Here is a 21,206-nt window from a genome sequence, read left to right on the forward strand (position 1 = left end):
AAAAAAAATAGTTGCACGCATTCAACTGCCTTGGGCAGCGAAGCGCTGTTGGGCTCCATGGTAATTGTGGTTTCTGGTGGTTTCTGGGTGCTGCTCGCTGCTGTTTGTTGCTGGGTGGAATGGGCTGCTGTGGGCTTTGTGGTGGGTGGGTGGTCTTCTTTGCTCTGTTCACATCCATTTGGGCATGTCAACCCCAGCTGCGGGCACAGATGTCCACCGCAGACCAATGCATGACGGTGACGACGGCGGCGGTGGCTTGTGATCCTGCAGGCGGTGGTGGATCTGCGTCGGCGTTTGCTTCGCCCCCGCTCTCCGCTTGGCCAGCACCCTGCTCCATGGCCAGGATGAGCTGATCCCGGCTGGGCACCGGCTGCTCCGTCTCCGTTTGGCAGGCCGCGTACAACAACTATGCGGTCACGTAGTACTCCCGCTGCCGCTTCTGGCACTTCTCGCGCGCAATGTAGCAGAGGGCGATGGTGATCAGGAGCACTATGGTCACGCCCATGCCGATGCTCACCCACATGATCTCCTCGTTGATGCCCACGTACGAGCGTCCTGCAAACAAATCAACGTTAGAAAGACAACCTAAATAAGGAGGAGAACTCACCATTATAGTAGTGATTGGAGTAGCCGGCCTTGCCAGCCACTCGACCCGCTGGCATTTTGCGAAAAGTTCAGCCCAAGTGATAGATAAATGTGCGCGCTCTTTGTTTATGTTTGTTGGCCACTTGGCTCGCTGGCCAGCAAAGTTTCCACGTGCTATTTGTTGCTATTGCAGATGGTTTGGTAATTTTACTTTTTCCTTTTCTTTTTCAATTCGTTTGTCCTTGCTTAATGGCAATTTATGTGTGCGGCCGCATTGCGCGCTCCTCAAGGGCGTTGCTTGGCGCCAGCAGGACCTGAAATTAGTGAAGAGAAAACGCAATTAGAGCAAAAACATTACAAAAATTGTTTTTTGTGTAATTTTCGGGGATATTTAAATTTTCGCGGGCTGCGGTATTTTGCAGCACTGCTCCACGCGTTTTACATCACTGATGGGGAAGAGGAAGAGTCGCGTAGACAGCTGTTTTCGAGTAAATAAAAATATTAGTTTTCTCCGATTTGTTTGTTGCTCAGTTCCGGAGTTTTGCTCAAAATTAACTGTTGGAAAGTGCAAGATGGACAACTTGGAGGCTAAGGTACTGGAAGACACCAGCAAAGCGATGGAAAACAGTGAAACGGAGCGGGAAAATGACAAAACCACCGGCATTCCAGCTGCCGAAGAAGAAGAAGTTGTTTCCGGGACGAAGAGGGAACTAGAAGCGGAAGTCGTTGGGAGAGGGGAAGGGAGAGAGGAAGGGAGAGAGGAAAAGGAAAAGGAGAATGCATGCGAGAAAGAGACAGTGCAACGGGAAAAGTGCCGGGATCAAAACACCTGTAGATGCGGTAAGTCCGTCTCTTTCACTCCCTATAACATACATATATATCAATCTCTTTTGCACTACGTTTAATTATTACGGAGCAGTGATATTAATATAAGTAACTAGCTTTTCATTAATCGTTTTGTATGAAATGCATTCCACTATTTACCACTTTTAAAGTAGTAAACAATTAATAAGATAGAGAAAACCCCCTGAATTTTTGTCAGTTAATAATAATCTTATCTTTAAAGCTCTCTATTACTCATTCAATTAATTGGACAGTGATAAAGGAGTTCTTTGTTAAGTTTTGTAAGTTCCAACTGTGAAATTTAACAAGATTACTGAATTCATCATTCGTTTTAAAAGTACAAGCAATAGGTTGACACTTTGTGTCAATCAAGAATCGCTTAAGCGTTTTCCTTTTGCTTTCCTTTTTTCCGACCGAAGATTGTGACCGGACACGCGGATCATTCGTATGCACGGATTGCTCCTGGCCAGAATCCATATCCTGGCATCCGTGATAGATTAAAGTTGCGCCCACACACAAATTGCATGAAAACGCCACGCCCGCCGTCCTTTTCCCCGCCCCCCTTCTTCCTGGCCATATCTGCTTCAGCTGCAAAAAGTTTCGCCCGAGCACACTGAGAAAAACAAATACATATTCGCACAGCAAAAGTGAAATAAAAAATAAATAAGTAATAGTCTTAAAGTAAAAATACTTTACCTCCAACTGCTAATTCCACTACCTTTTTAACTGCATATTTATTAAAGTATTATCCCTTTCTTGCGGCACCATATTTTCTCGCAGTGCAGCAGCAGACACAACAGGAAGCAGCGCCTCCTTTTGTTTCCATAGCTGCACATGCAGAAGCTGCAACTGCAGTCGAAATGAGTGCATAGGTCGCTTTTGACCAGGCTCAAAGCACCAAAGCACAAAACCCAAAATCCGTTAGTGAAGTTAAAGCCACACTTGGCATTTTGGCATTCGACTTGAATAATTCATGCCCCAAAAACGCAATGCAGTGCCATTTGCAGGGCTCACGTACCAGGAATTGTGCAACCCAAAGTTGCGAGTTTGGAGCGATAACGGAATCATTTGTTTTCACTTCGCTTTTCCCCTGGAAAATGGCGAACTTTAAGGGAAACTCCCGCCTGCGTGGTAATGAAAATAAAGCGTTTGCTCATTATTTAACCGCACATTAAGTGCAGTTGACGCTGCCGGCGGCGTGGGCTAATTGAAAAGCGCCAACTGCAGCAAGCATGGGTTAACTTAACCCCCCAATGCCCCCTTTAACCCCTGATTAAATTGACTCATAGACCGGCAATCTTTTCTGCTTAGCTGCTGCTGCACCAGCTCATTAAGATTGCTAATTTCCACCACTATGTCTTGCTCTTGAATTTATGTATGTATATAGATAGATTGCCTTGATAGGAAAATTCATATTTATGTATTTAGTATTTATGTATGGTAGCATAAACAGGATAATTATTCATAGATTTTAAATAGCTCAAAGTGAAGTTTAGATTTTCTAAAAATATGCCCATTTCCACAACTTTCTCTTGCTCTTGAATGTATGTATATAGATAGATTGCGCAATTAGGAAACTTAATATTTATATAAATTGAGTGGCATGAACAGGATAATTATTCATAGCATGTATCATAGATTGCTGAAACTGAAATTGAGATTTTCCAAACATATGCTCAGCCGAAGTAAAAATCGCATATATTATGCATGGCACTGGAAACTATTGTTTAATTGGAGCAAGAATTTGCATAACAGCTGCATTTAATCGCCATTGAGTTTATCTGGCGGAAATAATAACCAGCTCGCTAGTTTGACCGTGACAAAATCCGCGGGTCAAGTGGCGAATGCGAAAATTGAAAAACCCTCAGTGTTTATCCGGAAAAATGCAGATGAAAGAAATTAAATTCGTTTTACGAGTGTTGTAAAAATGCTACTAAACGCGGGTAATTGGCTTATAAAACGTGCTATTTTCACTAGTTTAATTTATGGGTATTTTGAATATGAAAAGTATAAAGCTTTTTATAGCAGAGTATTACAGAATTCATTAGCAAAGGATGTTCATTGAAATCCAATTACCCCTTAAGGGCAATAAATAAGTCGCTTTTTAGGCACTTAAGTACTTACAAGTTCTAGTTTATGAGGCTTTTCAACAAAAGAACTTTTCAGCTAACTTGAAATAGACACACTCTTTTCTCCCAGTGCAAAAACGAGCAACCACCCATTGCCATTTCATTGAGATATAAAAACCCATTAGCTAGCTCAATTCTCCATTTCCCAATCTCCATTGTCCATTGTCCACTGAACACCCGAGCGGCTTGCATCCGCGGAAAAATCTTAGAAGTCTCTTAGAATGTTTGTGCGACGTGGAGCTCACATATCCCCCGAACTTGCAGCCCAACTGGAGGCGGAGCCCATCAAGGACAACCGCCAGCTGCTGGAGTTCCGGGTGCGGAGCAGGGACATCGACTGGCGCCAGTATGTCCAGCCACTGAACACCAAAGTTCGGGCGGCGGCCGTCTATCTGGACCGCCAGGCGGACTTCGTGGGCAGCAGGCGGCGCGAGGTTAGCGAGGATAATCGCAGGGAACTGCTCGTTTGCCACGACATGATGGGCAACTACCTCGAGGATCGGTGAGTCCTTAAACTGGCCCTATTTTCATGTAGTTAGTGAGAAGATAGCTTGCTACTTTTCCATCCAATTAATGAATATGCACCGCAGTAACAGACGAAACGCTGCAGTTCCATTCAACTTGCAAGCCAGAGAGTTCCGAAAATGAAGTTTTTAATGGGCTTTTGTACTTTTCACAGGCACTTTCACAGCTCGCAGAAGTACGACGACTATCGATTCGTGCACTGGTCAGCCGTGGATTACTTCTGTTACTTCAGCCACGACTACGTGACCATTCCGCCCTGCGGCTGGCTGAATGCCGCCCATCGCCACGGAGTTCCGGTGCTGGGCACGTTCATCGTGGAGGCAACCGCACGGCTGGACGAGTTCCTGGCCACCAAGGAGAGTGTCGAGAGCACCGTGGAGGCCCTAACCCGTCTCTGCCAGCACTTCGGCTTCGAGGGCTGGCTGGTCAACGTGGAGGTGACTGTTCCCCAGGGCAAAATGCCCAGTCTTTAGTGAGTATTGGGCAGTCCATTCAAAATGGACTACTTTTGAACTCTTTAAACGGCGCACACAGGCTGTGAGTTAGCTAAAGTTGTGGAATGCCAGTGTTTACATGACAAATAGCTTGTATCAGCGCCTTTGCAACAAATTTGACATGTTTGATGGAAGCCAACTTTGCTCTTGCCTCAGCTGTCCAATTTATCAACAGCTTTCTTCAATTCCATCTATCATGAACTGTCAAAAGCACAACGAGCTCTTCTATCTTCACGCCACAAGGAGGTTGACTCATTGCACTTAGCACCAGTCAATGGAACGCACAAGTTGGCCTGCATGCAGGATAAGATAAGAGTGAAGAGCAACTGCAAAGTAGCCAGCTGTTACTTGGGACATAGAGTGCATTGGGTGCATAGGCTAATCCTAAGGCAATCGGAGACCGATTTCTGATAATCCCATTATGCCGTTTCCCTCTCTTCCCCAGCCGCTTTGTCCGGCAACTGACGACCGCCACGGAGTCACGTGTGCCACATGGACGTGTCTTTTGGTACGACAGCGTTACGGACGACGGCAAACTGCAGTGGCAGAACGAGCTGAACTCCCGGAACGCGCGCTTCTTCCGACACAGCCATGGAACGCTCATAAACTACGCCTGGGACGAGGGCCACTTGGAGCGGAGTGCCCAGCAGGCGGCGAGGGAGCAGGCGCCCCAGCATCGCGTCTTCATGGGATTGGATGTCTTTGGTAGGAGTCGCAAGGGCGGCTTCCAGAGTCTGGAGACCATGGAGCTGATTGCGAACAGCGGCTTCTCGGCGGGCATCTTTGCGCCCGGCTGGACCTTCGAAACGCTCCATCGCTTTGGGTACAACATCAAGAATCCACGCGGAGATGAGCAGGTGAACGCGTCCTTCTTGGCCAGAAACGAGGCGTGGTGGGCACGCATTTGGCCCACTTTGGCCACGCATCCGTATCGTTCGCTACCCTTCTTCACGGACTTTTGCGTCGGTTCCGGTCGCATGGAATTCGAGCGGGGTTGGAGGATACCGGGCGCCTTCTTCAATCTGTCGCGGCAATCGCTGCAGCCGTCGGTGCCGCTGGACAGGAATGCAGTGCATCATTTCGACGATGCCTACTTGGGCGGCTGCTCCCTGCTGTTGACCAACTACGAGCGTGCCTTCCGGCTTTTTGTCACCGACTTTGAACTGGCCCTCGGCGTTCTGCTGCTGAGTTATGTTTTCCGAATCGATGGCGATGCCGTGGCCACCACCTTTGACCTGCTGCTGCGAGTGACACCGCTGCGTAGCAATGACGAGGACTTGTACCTATTCTGTGGCGACTATGAAGGCGCCATTGTTGCTCCACAACGCTGTTATCTATCGCCTCTCGAACGAGACCTGCCCAGTGGCCTTCACCGTTTGCGCCAGGACAGCAGATCCTTGGCAGCGGGCTGGCAGGTGCGTCACTATCTGGTCAAGTTCGATGGACCCGTCAGGGTTCAGGACATCGGAGTTAAGTGCCGGCGGCCGGAGGAATCGAGCACGCAGGCCAAGTTGGGTGTCGTTTATGTGGACGCTCTGTCGCTGGAGGATTTGAAGGGCACGTGGACAGATATTCCAGTCTACGGCAAACGCATGTGGAATGAGCAGTGAACTTGTAGCTCAAGTTGGTTAAGTAAATAGGTATTTTTTTTTTAACCTATAAAATTTTGCAATTATTAAATTTTAATTTCTATGCTGCTGCAGTGTGCAAACTAATAATAAAGTAAGCGATAGTAAACAATGTTGAGTATGCAACTACGAGTATAAAAACTATAAGACTGAGCCTTACATTTTAAGGCAAAGATCAAAAACTTTTGCTGCATAGTGAAATTGGCTTGATGGCCATAAAAAAAACCCTGTTTAAGTAATCTTTACTCATTTTTTGGTGACTCTGCCATTGGCAGTCATTAATCAAGGCCCATTCTGGCATTTGTGACGAGCGCTGGCGGCTGACTCACTGCATCCTGGAGTTCTTGGCCACATCACTCAACTACACTTCACTTCACTTCATTTGGCACCGCTCCGCTCCGCTCCAGTGGCCCTCAAACTGGGCTTGGCTCGCAGCCAAGCTGTCTGGCCCCTAAATCGTGACTTTGAAACTGTGCTCTCGAAGGACTTATACCCAATTTTTATGCTGCCATTTAAAAATAGTGCGTTAAATCAGGTTTTTGATCAAACTGTATATATTTAAACCTAAAACAGACGGCAGTTGTGCATTATGTTAAATGCTAATCACTTTTTGTAAGTTAAATGCAAAGTTAATCAAAGCAATTAGCATTTTGTATCTGGTTTATGCTGCTGCATAAATAATTATCCATTATTGTAGCGCTCTAAAGAAAAACAAAATGCCCATGTAAACGGTTTTTAATTTGAAATTGATGTTTACTTTGCTGCAAAACGTGACCAACTGACCGCAAAATTTGCATTTAAATATTCAGCACTCAAATTTGTGCTCTAACACCTTTACTGATATTTACCCCCTCCCTTTGCCGCACCCCCCTACACCCCTTTTGCCAGCCTTGGCTGAGCAATTTTTCGACATTTTTAATGCAGATTTTGCAGACGGCACACACTGTTGACATCATTTCCGTTTGCATGAAAGCATCTGCAATCCCCGACTTTTCCCCCCACTTTCATGCCATTTTATTTGTTTAGTTCTCCGCTTTCTGTTTAACTTTGGCTCTCGGCCTTCCTCTTTCTCTTCCTCTTCAGCGAGGCTGCTTTGAATTTCCGCGCCTTTTCGGGGGCGCCGAAGCGGAAGTTGAAAAAACGCGGGGCATTTCCGGCCCAGCGGGGTGCCAAGTCATCTACCTCCCTCCCTCCCTCTCTCCCTTCCATTGCCAGCACTGTAGGAGCCCCCTTTCCCCTCTTTCTCGGGCTGTCAGCTTTTTGCTGGATTTATGTTCCGCTGTCGCAATTAGCCACGCCCCACTGTAGCCCCACTGCCACTGCCACTGACCGCATTTCGTGGTGATTAACGTCATCAGCGGGAATTCATTGATTTAGCTGCTGCATTTTGCCAATGGAAATATGATGCGAAATGGGAATAGATAAGTCCCTGATACGTTCGGCAAAATTGAACAAATGATGAAGGTGCACTCAAAAAAAAAAACAAGCAGCAATCTGCATTCATACTACAATTTGCGTTGCGTCATTGTGAAATCTTGTTTACGGAGACTGCAACTTTTGTTTGAGCTGCCAGCAATCTAGCTTTTATATGAAAACGAAGTGAATGCTCTTCATTAGCCAGGAAAATACGATTTTGAGTTTTCCCATTTCAAAAGTCCTTTCAGCCTCTCGAAATAAAAAGGGAACGACCCTTCGCTTTAAATTCTCGCAGTGGTCAGGGGAGAGCTCATGTTTAAGCAATTTATTGCAACAAAAAGCGTAGAAAAATTGGGGGGAGAATCCAAACAAGTTTGGGGGCATGACCTAGATGCGGATTTTTTGGTAGGAGAATTGCAGGGAACAGGTGGCATGCAGCACATTAGGGGGCATGTGGATGTAGATTTCGGGCTGCGATTTTATGCATTTAAATGGAATTGCAAAATGTAAATGGGAATTGAAATTGAATATGCCAGCAGGTCGAGATGCGCATGTATCTGTCGGCCATTGTAACTCGAAAATGCAATTTGCGGTGGTCCGACTTTTTACTCCTTGATTTTAACTGAACTGAAATGCAAATGAGGCGGAATCAAATATCGCCATCAGTGCTGAAATATGCACAGTTTTTAGGCGAGATTTATTTTAAAATCCAATTAGGTGTATTTGAAAAACCAAACATTTAACATTGCTGTGCAAATACCGCACACAGATGATATATTTGATATATTTTTAAGCTCGTTTCTATTTAAGCCACAGTCCAAAAACATCTCAAATGTCAAAAAGTAATAAATTGGGGCAAAGGAAAACAGAAAAAGGCAAGAGCAATCTCTTGGCCATCCATGGAATAATAAATATCCCTTTGAGTGGGTTTTCCTCTTTGCCCGCGGGAAATGGGAAAAGAGCACGGTCCTCTCGCCCCTTTTAGCCATCTATTTGAGCCACATTTCTCGGATTCGGCAGCATTTCAGCCTAATTGGCGTATCCGTTTGTAGATTGGCGGAGATGCAATTGTCGCCGGCCGAAATCAAATTAATGCCGAGTGTGCGGTGTGCGGCGATATGCAATTTTAAATTATCTCCACGCACAGCAGCTGCCACGCCCCTCTTTCGTTGAATTGTGGGCGTAAATGCCGCCATAATGTGGCCAACACGCACGCACACATGCACACGTTCAAACACACACACACACACACACACGCACACACTAATGAGTTCTCTGATTTCCTCGGTTGCCGCATCAGCATAAATTAAAGCCTACTTTCTGGGGCGTGGCTTTGATTACTCGCATTGAGCCGAGCCAGCGGCAAAGTGATCGGAGCCACAGGACGAAACCACAACGGAATCCTCTTGTTTCGTCCTTGCAACTCATCGAATTTCAATAATAAGAGCTGAGTGAATGTGGCGGGTAAAACCAATGGGAAAAATACCATTCGAACCTATAGTTTGCAGCTACAGTTGCTCAAGGCAGGGATTAATTAAAAATGTGTTTATTTGGTTTGAGAGTAATATACTATGGGTATAGTTTAAATACTATTTGATAATCTTTTTCTATTTTTCATTACATATCCATTTATTTTAAATATTTTCTATTTTTCCACAATATTTGCTTTTGTATTCAAACGAACGACAGATTACTCATTCCTTTAAGTTTAGACTGACTTTTGAGCATAACCCATAAACTTATGGATGAAACCCATCGAAGTCCACAATAGCTGCCTAAATTCCATTTTGGTTCTGGTTAATGGATTTCCATGGATAGCCACAAAACCAGGCCGCTGAACATAATTTGGGTCAAAACGCTGTTTGGCTTGTGGTCTTTTGGCCTTTTGGCCTTTTGGCCTTTTAAGCCATGCATCAAGTGTTGGACAGGTCATAATGCGTATATATGCGCATTTATTGCCATGTTCGCAAACACGGTCTTCAATTTTCATTAGGCATCACTGATTAAAGACCACAGATTTGTATCTGTATCTGTATCCATTTCACACACGCTGATGGCAGAGTAATAGATTTCCACCGCAAATCCACTGGCGAACTTATTGGGAAATCGGGTGAAAATGCGATTTAATGCAGGGCCCACTCACTCGCTCTGCACACTTTTCCAGATTTTCTCCTTTTTCGCAGGCAGCAGAGCGTCAAATCCTTGAGGCCTGGCCATCCCTTTGCCACAGGATGTGTGCGTGTGTTTGGCCCTCGCGGCGCCTCATAACTTTTCCACATGGCCAACAAAATCGCCAGCAAACAAACAAAACAGCACGAGAGCAAAAAAAAATATTTCGGCCATGTATTTGGCTTTGCTCACATTTCCCACCCTTTGCCAAGTTTTTTTTTGCGTTTTCTAAGCAGAGAAAAAACGGCGGAAAATGTGTAAAAATGCATTTATGGTTGGCTTGGATTTTGACATAGTCTCTAATGAGAACAAACTATTAGGAAAGTGGAAAATAATTTGTTAAACAAAGTGCGGGCAGCGCGAAAAAGTGTTTAAAATAAGCAAAACCCATTAAATGTATGAACGTATGAATACAAGATGCTCGTAAAAACAAAACACCCTTTGCCAACGAATAGGAACAGGATATTGAAAAGGATTTCTGGGGCATTTCCCATTTCTTGTTTGTCGTCACCGCTTTGGCTAAACATTCATTATTTCGCTTTCGGTGTGACGACCATCCGTCTCGCATCCATCCGCCATAACCGTATCCTCTGAATCCTCCATATCCTCCATATCCTCCATATCCTCCGTATCTGCCGGATCTGCCGTCTATATCGGGCATTGAGCAGTTTGCTCTGCTGACGTTGAACAATTGTTTGCGTTTTCACATTCCAGTCGGCAATCAGTTGGGCAAACAGCTGCCACCGAAGGACGAAGGACGCAGGAGCAAGGGGTTATTATGAGCGGGGAAAAGCGAATGGAAAATGCAACAGGCACCGCACTTTGGACTTGGAAGACTTTGTGATTGTGTTTGCTCAAAAGCAATAGAAATTCCCCACATTGTTGCTTGGAAAAGCATTTATGTTTCGATTTTATGACCCGCAATTGCAGCTTTTCCTAGGTAAATCTACTGTAACAGCCTTTGCTGGCATTTTTCCCCCCTTTTTCTGAACTTTCAGACAAGCAAATTTAAGGGAAACCCACAATGTGAAATGGCAGAATATGTAAGTGTCAATGTTCCTGTTTAGAATCCTTTTTAGTTAAATCCTAAATCATCAATTTGTGAATCCCTGAACTGCTTGTTCAGCTCTTTTCGCTCCACACAAGGCATTTGCTCTTGCAGTTGAACTCGAAACGAATGCAAGCAGCTCAACGTCACTCAATAACATGTCATTTATCAGGCTGACAAAGAGTCTTAACTGCAGAGGAAATAGAGCCCCCTTTTACCCCCTTTCACCCCATCGCCACCCATGAAGCCAGGACTTTTCCGTCAAGATTTTCCCTTCACTCTTCTTTCACTCGTTTTTTTTGTTATTTCAAAATTGCTCGCGTTGATTACAGAATACCCTTCGCAGTAATTAATTCCTTTAGCGGAGCATTTCTCCAACCTCCTGAGGTTTATCTTAAATTGGTATCTACTTATTTACTGTTATTTAAAGGACGAAGATTGCTGTCTTTTAGCCGGCTAACTTGAAGGATTTTTCCGGTATCACTTCTTGTATTTTTTATGCGCTTTTGCCAGCCTTTTTTCTGAATTTTTAATGGCCTCATCAATTAGTTTAACCATCTTAACTGCGAAAACTTGGCGAGTTGGCAAGATGGCGCTTGTTGGCCGAGTGATTTGCAGGCAAAAGGATGTCGCTGTCGCACAGTTTGAGCAGCACTTTGACGTCACTCGCTGTCCTTGTTGTTTGGCCATAAAAAGAAAACATCGTCGGGGCAAGTTTTGCCAGCGCGAAAATGATGTGAAGTTTCCCAACAACCCCGCCACCCCCCAACCCACTGATTTTCCGCTTTTTCTTCGACTTTGTGTTGATGAGAAAAGGCAGGAAATACACACACGCATAAACAGGGATACAAATAGCACAATATGCTATAAGATTTTACTACTTAAAACGTTAAGACAGTTCGTTAATTTCGGCCAGCTTCTACCTGAAATATTTATTTTATTTTCGCACCACACATTAATTTCTAACAAATGCAATTATTTTTATAAATATATATATATATATATATATATAGAAAATATAGAAATGATTTACAAAAAATGTGGAATAATTTTGACATTTATTTACTATTTAAAAAGCACAAGCAACACTTATATATTTGATAGGTGAAATTTATTTAAGGCTGAGATGCCTCAAAAAGTTTTGTAGTGAAATGTGAGTCTGCAACTATTTCTGTGCTTTCTGTGTACTGGGAGTTTGTTTATTATAATGGCATTGTTGTTTACGAGACACGCACTTTTTCACAATAGGAAACTGAAGTTGGCTGTCGTTTTTTTTTTGGGAAACAGGACAGTAGCCGTAACTGAAACGCCGCCATAAATAAAGGCTCAAAAGGGGCCAGATGTCTGGCCTATCTGCGGCTCTTTTTTTGCCCTTTTGCAAGCACATACACTTGCTCATAACATGGCGGTGTGTGTGTAGATGTGGCTGCTGTGTGTGTCCTGGCAGCGTTTCCGACGTGACCGAATGGCGGCGACATATGCAAAGGGGCGCATAAATCACAGGATCTTTGGGTCCGAGAGGCGGAAAAGGCGACAGGAGCGGCTGAATCACGGCCTGACACTGACTAACTGTCAGGAACCGATGCCAGGACATTGGGACATGGGGACATTGTTGCCAGGACACCAGTCACCCAGATAGCAGCCACTTGCCAACTGCCTGTCCTGGACAAGGTCGCACTGCTCCTTGCCAGCTGAGTGCGCCCAAAAAGCCCTGTTGAAGTCACACATCTCAGCCGGAAGTGAGGCATTGAAGCTGAAGGTCATCGCGAATGCGATTGCAACCGGAAGGATAATCCTGCATTTATGCTTAGTCCGTCGGGAATCGCAGAAGCAGCTTACATAAGCTCAATCATCTCAACCAGTTAACTGCACTTTTGATTTCATTTTACGAGAAAATTCTCTCTTGCTTTCTTGCTAAAAATTGAGTAAATCAAATAGATCTGATGGGAATCGCAAAGGAACATTTTTCTGGGAATTTCCTGTCTTATTACTTAGGCTAAATTATTTTCCCAGCTAAATATTGATTGACAATTGTTTATAAGCTGTCTTAAATTATTTTCCCAGCTAAATATTGATTGACAATAATTTATAAGCTGTTTTAAATTATTTTATTTATTATTTATTATTTTATTTATTTATTTTGATTGACAATTGTTTATAAGCTGTTTTAACTGATGATTGTCAGCTAGTGTTTGTCTGATGATTTGACTGATTCTGCTGTTTTGTTGACGTTTTTCTTTTCACTTCCAGTGTCAGGATAACCGCCTAATACAATTAAACAACAAGTGTATCTGAGTATGTGTGTGTCCTGAGGCGTGTTTCCCCATCGAAGGACCTTTCCGACTGCCAATCACCTGTTCGATGTGCCATCTTGAGTGACATCCCTAGGGCATGTGCGTTGAATGAAATACATTTGGCCAACGCCCACATTTCGATGGCGACAATGCAGTTTTCCTCACTTTTCCCATAGCCGTCTGATTCAATTAGAATTTTCGCGAAGCAGCGCTGGAAAGTAGGCTATTGCGGGCAACAAAGACAAAAACAGCGAGAAATGAGAGAAAACTTTTTAAGTGACATTTTCCAGCTCAACGGCGCGTTTCCTTAAATTATTTGCGACTTTTGGCAAAAGTTTGCCAGTCCCGGGGCTTGGAAAATGGAAAATGCGCGCGAAATGGAAAACTCGCAGCACATGAGTTTTATGCGTAACCCCTATCCGTTTCCTAAATTTCTAAAATTTTGCAAATGCTGCATTGTGTTTTAATTAACTTTTCAGCTGGCACACACGCAGACTTGTTTGTTTGTGGGAAAATTGCATTTCCCACACGCCCCTTTCTCCACTTTCACCCTCTTCACAGTGATGCCGAAAATTGAGCATTTTGCATATTAAATTCCAATTTACTATGCCTATTTTGAATATTTTTAAATTACTTTAGATACTCAGAAATATTTGTATAATTCGGTTTCGAGGTGATTTAACTGGATTTAACTGGATTTAGCATTTGGGAATTGGTTTTCCACCAGCGAGCAAGTGAGGCATCTCTCTCAAGGACATTGCCCCGTCGTGGCGCCACGGAAATCGTTTTATTTCACTCGGGGCCTGTGTAGCAAAGTCAGTAATCGGTAATTACATTTATGCCCCATGCCTGGACATCGTCCATGTCAGCTTATGATAACTGGACAGTAAGTCCCCAGAGGGGCACAATAATAATATGGGGATAGAGGATAGAGGCAACGGGGCAAAGTGGCAAGGAGGCATAGTGGCAAAGAGGCAGCCACCCGAAAATTAATTAGACAGATCCGGCAGTGAATGTGGCAGTGAGCCGTTGCAGCTGCAGTTGCAGTTTGCGAACTTTGAAAGTTTCGGCAGGGAACTTGGCCAAAACCAGAGAGCCATATATACGAGTGATGGCCAGTGAAAGTTGCCAATTCCAGTGAATAATGCGGTTGTTTGGCAAGTGAATTATGCATTCTGAATGCGAAAGTTCTGCAAAAGCTTAACCAAATTTGTGGATTACTTACAAAATGACAGCAATTTCTGTAAATGCGTGCGGCAAGCTGACTTCAATTTCACTGGATTGGTTTTGCCATTTTTCCCCTTTTGCAAATGCCATCCTTAAAATGGGATTTTCTTTTTTGTGAATGGGGAAATCTTTGAAGAAGTATGAAAAAGTACGACATGTGACAAATGATGTTTTTCCCTGCCAGTACAGCAAACAAGTTTGAAATTAGAAATGAAATGCTTGTTTTAAGCAATGCCATTTCTTTGGGTCACTCCTCAACTGAGTGAGTAATGAACTCCGAACTCCGCTCGGAAAAAAAGCCAAACGAACTGCCAAAAGACGCTCGACAAACAATTAGCAGCCAAATGAATTGTAAGTCCTGCTTGGCAGGGCACAAGTTTCGGTGGGTGGGCAACTTTTCCGGCATTTTCCACGGCATTTGTGAGGTGAGAAAGAAAGTGAGTAAGTCTGCTGACGGCCCAAAACCAAGTAGCCAAGTACCTGGCACATTTTATGCATGTAAGCAGGTGACATGGCCAACAGCAAACAAATTGCCAAGTTTTCCACGAGTGTTAACTGGATTTCTTTTTGTTTTCTGTTTTTTTGAAGGAAAACTGAGGTTCAAAAGGGCACATTTATTTGACCTTTCGCAGCTGGATTGCCTTATAAATATTTGATGGTAAAAATATGATGCTTTCGCCAGGCTCAAACCTTTAATTTATATACCAGCCCAAATGTGCTGTAAATCGCTTCAAAATCTCGGCATATAGCAAATTGTATACACAATTGCCGAAAAATAATATGCACAGCTCTTTGGCTAAACGAAACCAAATTTATGCGTAAAGGCTGAACAAATTGTTCGCCCATTCGCAGGCAGAATAAACATTCCACATACTTTCCAGGCCATCCCAAAAATATGTGGCAACTGAAACAAGTATGTCCTTGTTTGGCCAGGACACATACATACTCTCGGAATTATGCGGTTGTTAGCAGGGCGGTTGTGGCTCTCAGTTGTCATGATGAATAAATATTATTGCCAATTAATGTTAGTGCCCGACTGATTTATGCCCTAATTAGCCACTAAAAGGTTCCCAGAACTAACCAGCTAAATGGTATATACATATATGCAAATGGAGAGGAATGTGGCAATTGGTCTGTTGGCCAGGGTCAAAAGCAGCGATAAGTCGTCTCAAGTGGTTTTCACTTTGTCTCACTGGGCTTTATGGCTTTCATTCCGTTCTAAGGCAAATGTACTTGTATCCCTTCTGCTCGGCAATTGGGTCAGAATGTCGTTGGCTCACACTCGCAGTAATCTGCGTCTCCTAATCTTCATCTCCTGGCTCGAAGGATACTGTTTGCTTTGAGACTCATGCCGTTTGCCGACTCCTCCACTTTTCAACTTTTTAGCCCACTTTGCTTTGCCTTTTCCTCCCCAAGCACTTTAAGCACTGAGTACTTTGGCTACTGTGTAAGTTAACTAAAAGTTCATTAGAAAGAGTCATCATTACACTGCATGCTAGTGCATCCGTTCAGCGACTGCCTGCTGCAGCACTCGCTCTTGCTTATTCGCGTAAGAGGTATCCAATAGTCGGCGTTCCATTCACTTTTTTTTGTGTTTGGCTTGGTCGCTGTCTCAAGTGCTAACAAAGCTGTCTAGAAGCGCAGAGACAGGACTTTTCCCCCTCCATTGTCAACGAACCACCGGCAGCACTTTTCCATTTTTCATTTTCCATTTTCCATTTCCCATTTGGCAACCACAGGGCCCGTGTTTATCGTGTATATTGTTCTGTTTTGCATTATCTGCAGGTTTCTGCACAGATGCCTCCGAATGCACGACTCATGCCCCATTATCGCGCGTTTAATGTGGAATTTTCAGAGGCGTGTGCACGGACACTTTCGAGGGATTAAAATGTTTTCCTAAATTATTATTAAGGCCATCTTACGGTACATGGATTAGATTCAAAGAAAGTCGTGGGATACTTTTGAAACCACATCCGTGAATCGAAGGCCGCTTTGATGTCCCATACGACATTCTATTATTGTGGCCACTGTTTACAGAACGAACAAGTTACTGGCGCAATAAATTGCGGCGCGATAATAGCAGCTGGGAAATTGAGAAAATGGGAAAAACCCAACACGTGTCGATTCGTTAAATCGCAAACTGTGAAAACTCGCCCGCCTTGAAAACCCAAAACCGGAGCCTAGATAAAAATGGAAAATAAATTCGAAGGGGGCAACGATGTAAAGTTCGCAGTGCCGGTCCAAAGTTTTCTGTACGCAATCATCATAAATTAACGACTCTCAACAAGTGGCAACAGAAAGTGTGGAAAATGTGGAAAGGAAAACGCAGAAGGTGTGGGAAACTTTCCCGGCTCGTTTTCTCTGCTCCGAATCCTTTTTTGCCTCTTTCTCCATTGAAATCCCAGCACATATATAATATATATACCTGATCCTGACGAGTGCGCCAAGTGTTCAGCATTTTGTTTGACCAAATATGGATTAGACCAAAACCCACAATGCCCCCGGTATTCAGACACTGAGCAAAAACATACTAGCATTTGAGGAAACATTTGAGAAATGGTACAAAACTTTAAAGTATAAGCATCTGAATCAATTTAAGCCTTTCCTTACTTGAAGATAGTTAAAGATGTTATACTTGACATGTTCATGACAGTTCCTTTGGGTTATTCTCAACTGCTTGAGGTGAAGTTTTTGCTTAGACTTAAGTAACTTAAAGTGTATTTCATTGCAGTTCTCCTCCGGAAATTTCCTTTCAATTAGCAAGACAGCAGTTGCACGGCGAAATGATGTTCATGCATATTTAAAATACTTAATGAATTTCATGAAACTCGACGCGCGGTCTGTTCGAGTTTGACGAGTTACATAAGGTCTGGGGGCGTGGGAAAGTGGGCGGGGCTACAAGGATACAAGGCTACAAGGACACCCTACTCCATATCACGCCTGTTGCTGTGGCGATGGCATAATTGCGGATGCATGTACTCCACTTTGGGGAGAACGCCACTGTGGTGGCGAAGGTAATGCAAGTGGGAGGAGCGGGAAAATGGAAAATTCATAGCAAAGGGGTAAACACTTTCTGTCCAACTATCTCCTGGCACTCTTGTGTCCCTACATCCTTTGCTGATTTGGAAACAATCCACGAATGGCACACAATTAAACGGCGGCGAAAATGTACTCTAATTTCGGGGGACTTCGCGGGGAAAACGAGTGAACTTTTCCGCGGGTTTTCCACGAGCGACTCACAATTAAAGCGGGGCCAAAGTGCAAACTTCTGTCGACCAACAACGTGAGCTGCTTATTAAATATATTATTTTAAACAATTTAAGTGATGCAATTTATGGACTGCTTAAATTTATATTTTTAGTGCCATTATTTTACAAACTCTAGTAATAATTAAAAACAATTTTAAGCTAGATAAAGGCCGCGAAAAATCCGTCAAGTAGCGGGAAGTATGCGACATTTAACCGTGAAAAGCGCTGAGGAAAAGCGGGGAAAATTCCACGGCCGTGGAAAAGCCCACACAAAATGAGTTGAAGTCGCCCCGTGGGAAAAGCGCGTCTACAAGAAAAAGAAAAGCAGAAAGGGATGCGGAAAATGCGGAACAAGATGACTTGCCCCGCGGAAACTTCAATCAACTAAAGATTTCTCTCCCAAAAACTTGCAAATGACTCAAATTTCACAGCTGGCACTGCATTTTCAAGCATTATTAAAGGGCAGTTGAAAAAGTCCAAAAAACTTGTAAATTATCAGAAAGTTTGACGAAAATTGCGTACAAAAAATAAATCCCTTGCAAAACAAATCCCAACGAACTTGAATGACTTTCATTGCCATTTAGAACTCCGAAAATGTTACAAACTCGCATACATATTTGTTTATGTTTTAGTTCCTATCTAAATAATTATTTTGTCTTGGTTTGATGAGAGTATTTTAGCAAGTTAATGTAAGTATTGTAGCATTGACAATACGGAACATAAAATAATAACATCACATTATGCATTTCAAATTGATGTCATTTCCCATAAAGAAAATCAGCCTCTAAATAAATTCATTAATGGCGAGTGTCAGAAATTAAAAGCGAATTGCTTGTTTTAATTCGCAATGTTGTGGAATCACGTTGTACAAGTGGTGGTATGGTTGTATGGTTGTATGGCTTAACCCCCGATTAACCCACGATGGCCCAGCGAAGCCCCCAAAGACATGCAACAGTTAACAGTACGACGTCTAATTTAATTGGCTTAGCTGGAGCTGTGGAGCTGTGGAGCCGTGGAGCTGTGGACTTAGGGCCCTCGTCTTTGGGCTTTGGAAATGGGGGGCTTAGGGCTCCGGCACTTTACAGTGCTGACAAGCGACTTGGGGCATTAACCTCCTGATGGCCAAGGGGGTTGCCGCCCAGCGAACGGCTCGTTGAAAGCGTCGTAAAACTCTGCGTATCAAATTATCGTTGGATTTATTGCCCGCCAGCAATGTGCATTTTTTATGCTAGCCACCGAAAAACAGAGAATGTTTTTTAAAAAAAAAAGGGGTATTTATATAAATATACTTATGTGGAAAGAGTAGGAGTGTAGAGTTGACAGTTGGATTGCATAGCTCTCGACTATTCGACTCTCGGCTGGAATTTATCAGAGAGATACAGTTGCTGGATATGTGACATATGAGAAGCGGATTGCCGAGAGGCTGAGATTTAAAAAAAAAAACAAAATATAAACATAAATAATCATGTTACACATGACTGAACGCATTAATGCAGCAATAAATGTTTCAAATATTACAATACTTTGCTCGTAATGTAAACATTAATATACTAATAAAAACATTCATTAATTGATTGCTTGGCACATTAATACCTTTGAGAATATCTCAGGTTTTTCCGCAAAATATTGTTTTAGCTCTGCTCGACTGCGTTCTAATGAATAATAATAAGCTTTTACCTCAGCCAAAATTAGCATACACATCTCCCAGCTAAATGCTATTTTATTAATAACTTTTCAGCACTTACAAGGTATAAGAAATGCTAGTGCCTTACACTTTGCGAAACATTGTTATACCCACGTCCTTTCTTGAGGCATTATTTCAAGAATGTTGTCTTTAAGTCAGCTTGACTTTCTTGTAGAGAATAATAATGACCCAAGTTTGGCATTTACTTCAGCCAGAAACACAGCATGGATATGGGTAATGGTATGGTAAAGGGCAGGGAAATATGTTTTAATTGAGGCTTTTCCAAGGGATACGGATGCTGCTTGCACAGATTCCATCGGCTGTTGGCCATTTTGCAGTTGATGCCAATGCAGTTTTCAATTATGCATGCGTTTCGACAGGTGGCGCCATGAATCACTTGGCATGCGTCATGAATTTTTCATGATGTCGGCAACGCCTGTTCCTGCGTTTTTCTGAATTTTCCGATCACCCCCACCCTCTGCATTTTGCAAGCTCTGACATACACACGTTTAGCTGGCTGCCACGGAAGATTGGATCGGCATTATGCAGCTCTTTCATCCCACATTGGAGCCAATCAGTCGGGGGAGGAGGTGCCACGATGGGCGTGGCTGGTGCATTGTCAGCTGCATTGCACTTCACCTGCCTGATTACCAAAACGAAACGAAACGAAACGAAACGCTGATGCAGCTCCGGCAATTGTGAGTGCGAGTATGAGAAAATGCAGCCATGTGGCATAAATATTAAGTATACGACGTGTGGGTCGCCTGCTATTGTCTTCCCCTTTATCCCCTTTATTGAAAGTGACAATGGAAGTGTTTTCGCTGGCATTCATGGCTGGCCCCATCTTACCCCTTCAAAATTCCAAGAATTTTCCACTAATTGTGCCTTTAATCTTTCATCAAACACTTGCAACCTCTCAGTGAAAGTAAGTTTGCCCATTTTCAATAACGAAATATATTTATAGAAACACAATCAAGCGAGGTGTTTTTCTATAAATAGTAAAAGACAAGAGCTCTTAATCAGAAGTTGATAAGCTTCAGTAAATAATTTGTTTTGCAAATTGATGAAAAATTATAGTTTATACTTCCCCTAACACATTAACTTGTAGAAAGTATACAACTCCCATTTAAACAAACATAAAAGTAGTAATATTTTAATAGCACTATGTGGCAAACAATAAAGTTAATTTCTGTTTTATAGCCCCTACTCTATTTGCTTTGCTAGTAAATCCTGTGTTTTGATTTGTGGTCACAAAACCTAGACCCTATCAAATGCCAAAGTAATGGCCACACCGAGTGTGTGCTGCTGTAAGCCGAAGGCATTGGCAGGACTAACCCAGACGTGAGATAAACGCTCAAATAACTAAGACAAAATTTGGGGAAAACAAGGACAAAGACACTCGAGGGACTCACAAAATCGTAAAAACCAACGTATGTGAAGTGGAAAACGCTGTTGCAATAAGTTGTTTTACTGGACCAGGGCAAAAATAGAGTGTAATGAGATGAAAGATTCATAGAAATGGCTCTTGGACCACTTGGCCCATCTAACTATGCAAAGTGTTTTCGCCGCAAAGCAGAGACACTGTTTATAAATAATAAATCGAATGGAGATGACAAACGCTCACCTCCAAACAGGCCAGACAACGCCTATCCTGCCGCACTTTCAAATTCCCTTCAGTTTGCCCGAAAGTTGGCGCACTTTTCCTGCGTTTTTCGTACCGGGCCAACGGGGCGTATGAGCGTTTTAACGTTTGTGCGTTTGTGCGACGGCGAAGCGCAGCTATCAGGTATCGAATATCAAGTAGCCGACTGCGGAGGCGACCTGCCACAAGGCGACACAAAAGCGAACTGAGGCGCCCATCCGGCGACTGGTGGCCGCCACGTTCACAGTCACAGTCACAGCCACATGGAAATGAT

At 43.4% G+C, this 21,206-nt stretch overlaps 2 protein-coding genes across 2 annotated transcripts; one reads left to right on the forward strand and one right to left on the reverse strand.

Moving 5' to 3' along the window:
- Positions 1-265: 265 nt before the first annotated feature.
- LOC6525680 lies at positions 266-21,142 on the reverse strand. Its single transcript, XM_015190922.3, has 3 exons — positions 20,915-21,142; positions 608-899; positions 266-555 (listed from the first exon to the last, which is right to left on the reverse strand). Exons 2-3 carry the CDS (start codon positions 660-662, stop codon positions 407-409), a joined length of 204 nt encoding a protein of 67 aa, XP_015046408.1. The 5' UTR covers positions 663-899; positions 20,915-21,142; the 3' UTR covers positions 266-406.
- LOC6525681 (cytosolic endo-beta-N-acetylglucosaminidase) lies at positions 1,051-6,316 on the forward strand. Its single transcript, XM_002101467.3, has 4 exons — positions 1,051-1,425; positions 3,822-4,059; positions 4,237-4,554; positions 5,022-6,316. The coding sequence occupies exons 1-4, from the start codon at positions 1,158-1,160 to the stop codon at positions 6,184-6,186; spliced, it is 1,989 nt and encodes a 662-aa protein (XP_002101503.1). The 5' UTR covers positions 1,051-1,157; the 3' UTR covers positions 6,187-6,316.
- Positions 21,143-21,206: the final 64 nt, after the last annotated feature.

This window comes from Drosophila yakuba, chromosome X (genome assembly GCF_016746365.2).
Source record: "Drosophila yakuba strain Tai18E2 chromosome X, Prin_Dyak_Tai18E2_2.1, whole genome shotgun sequence".
Taxonomy (NCBI): Eukaryota; Metazoa; Arthropoda; class Insecta; order Diptera; family Drosophilidae; genus Drosophila; species Drosophila yakuba.

Excerpts from the sequence above, each read along its gene's own strand:
- LOC6525681 (XM_002101467.3), top strand. The coding sequence starts at position 1,158 with ATGGACAACTTGGAGGCTAAGGTACTGGAAGACACCAGCAAAGCGATG. Across the intron at positions 1,426-3,821 it reads TCAAAACACCTGTAGATGCG|CCCAACTGGAGGCGGAGCCC; the intron begins GTAAGTCCGTCT and ends CCGAACTTGCAG. Across the intron at positions 4,060-4,236 it reads GGCAACTACCTCGAGGATCG|GCACTTTCACAGCTCGCAGA; the intron begins GTGAGTCCTTAA and ends TACTTTTCACAG.
- LOC6525680 (XM_015190922.3), bottom strand. The coding sequence starts at position 662 with ATGCCAGCGGGTCGAGTGGCTGGCAAGGCCGGCTACTCCAATCACTAC. Across the intron at positions 556-607 it reads CTCCAATCACTACTATAATG|GACGCTCGTACGTGGGCATC; the intron begins GTGAGTTCTCCT and ends ATTTGTTTGCAG.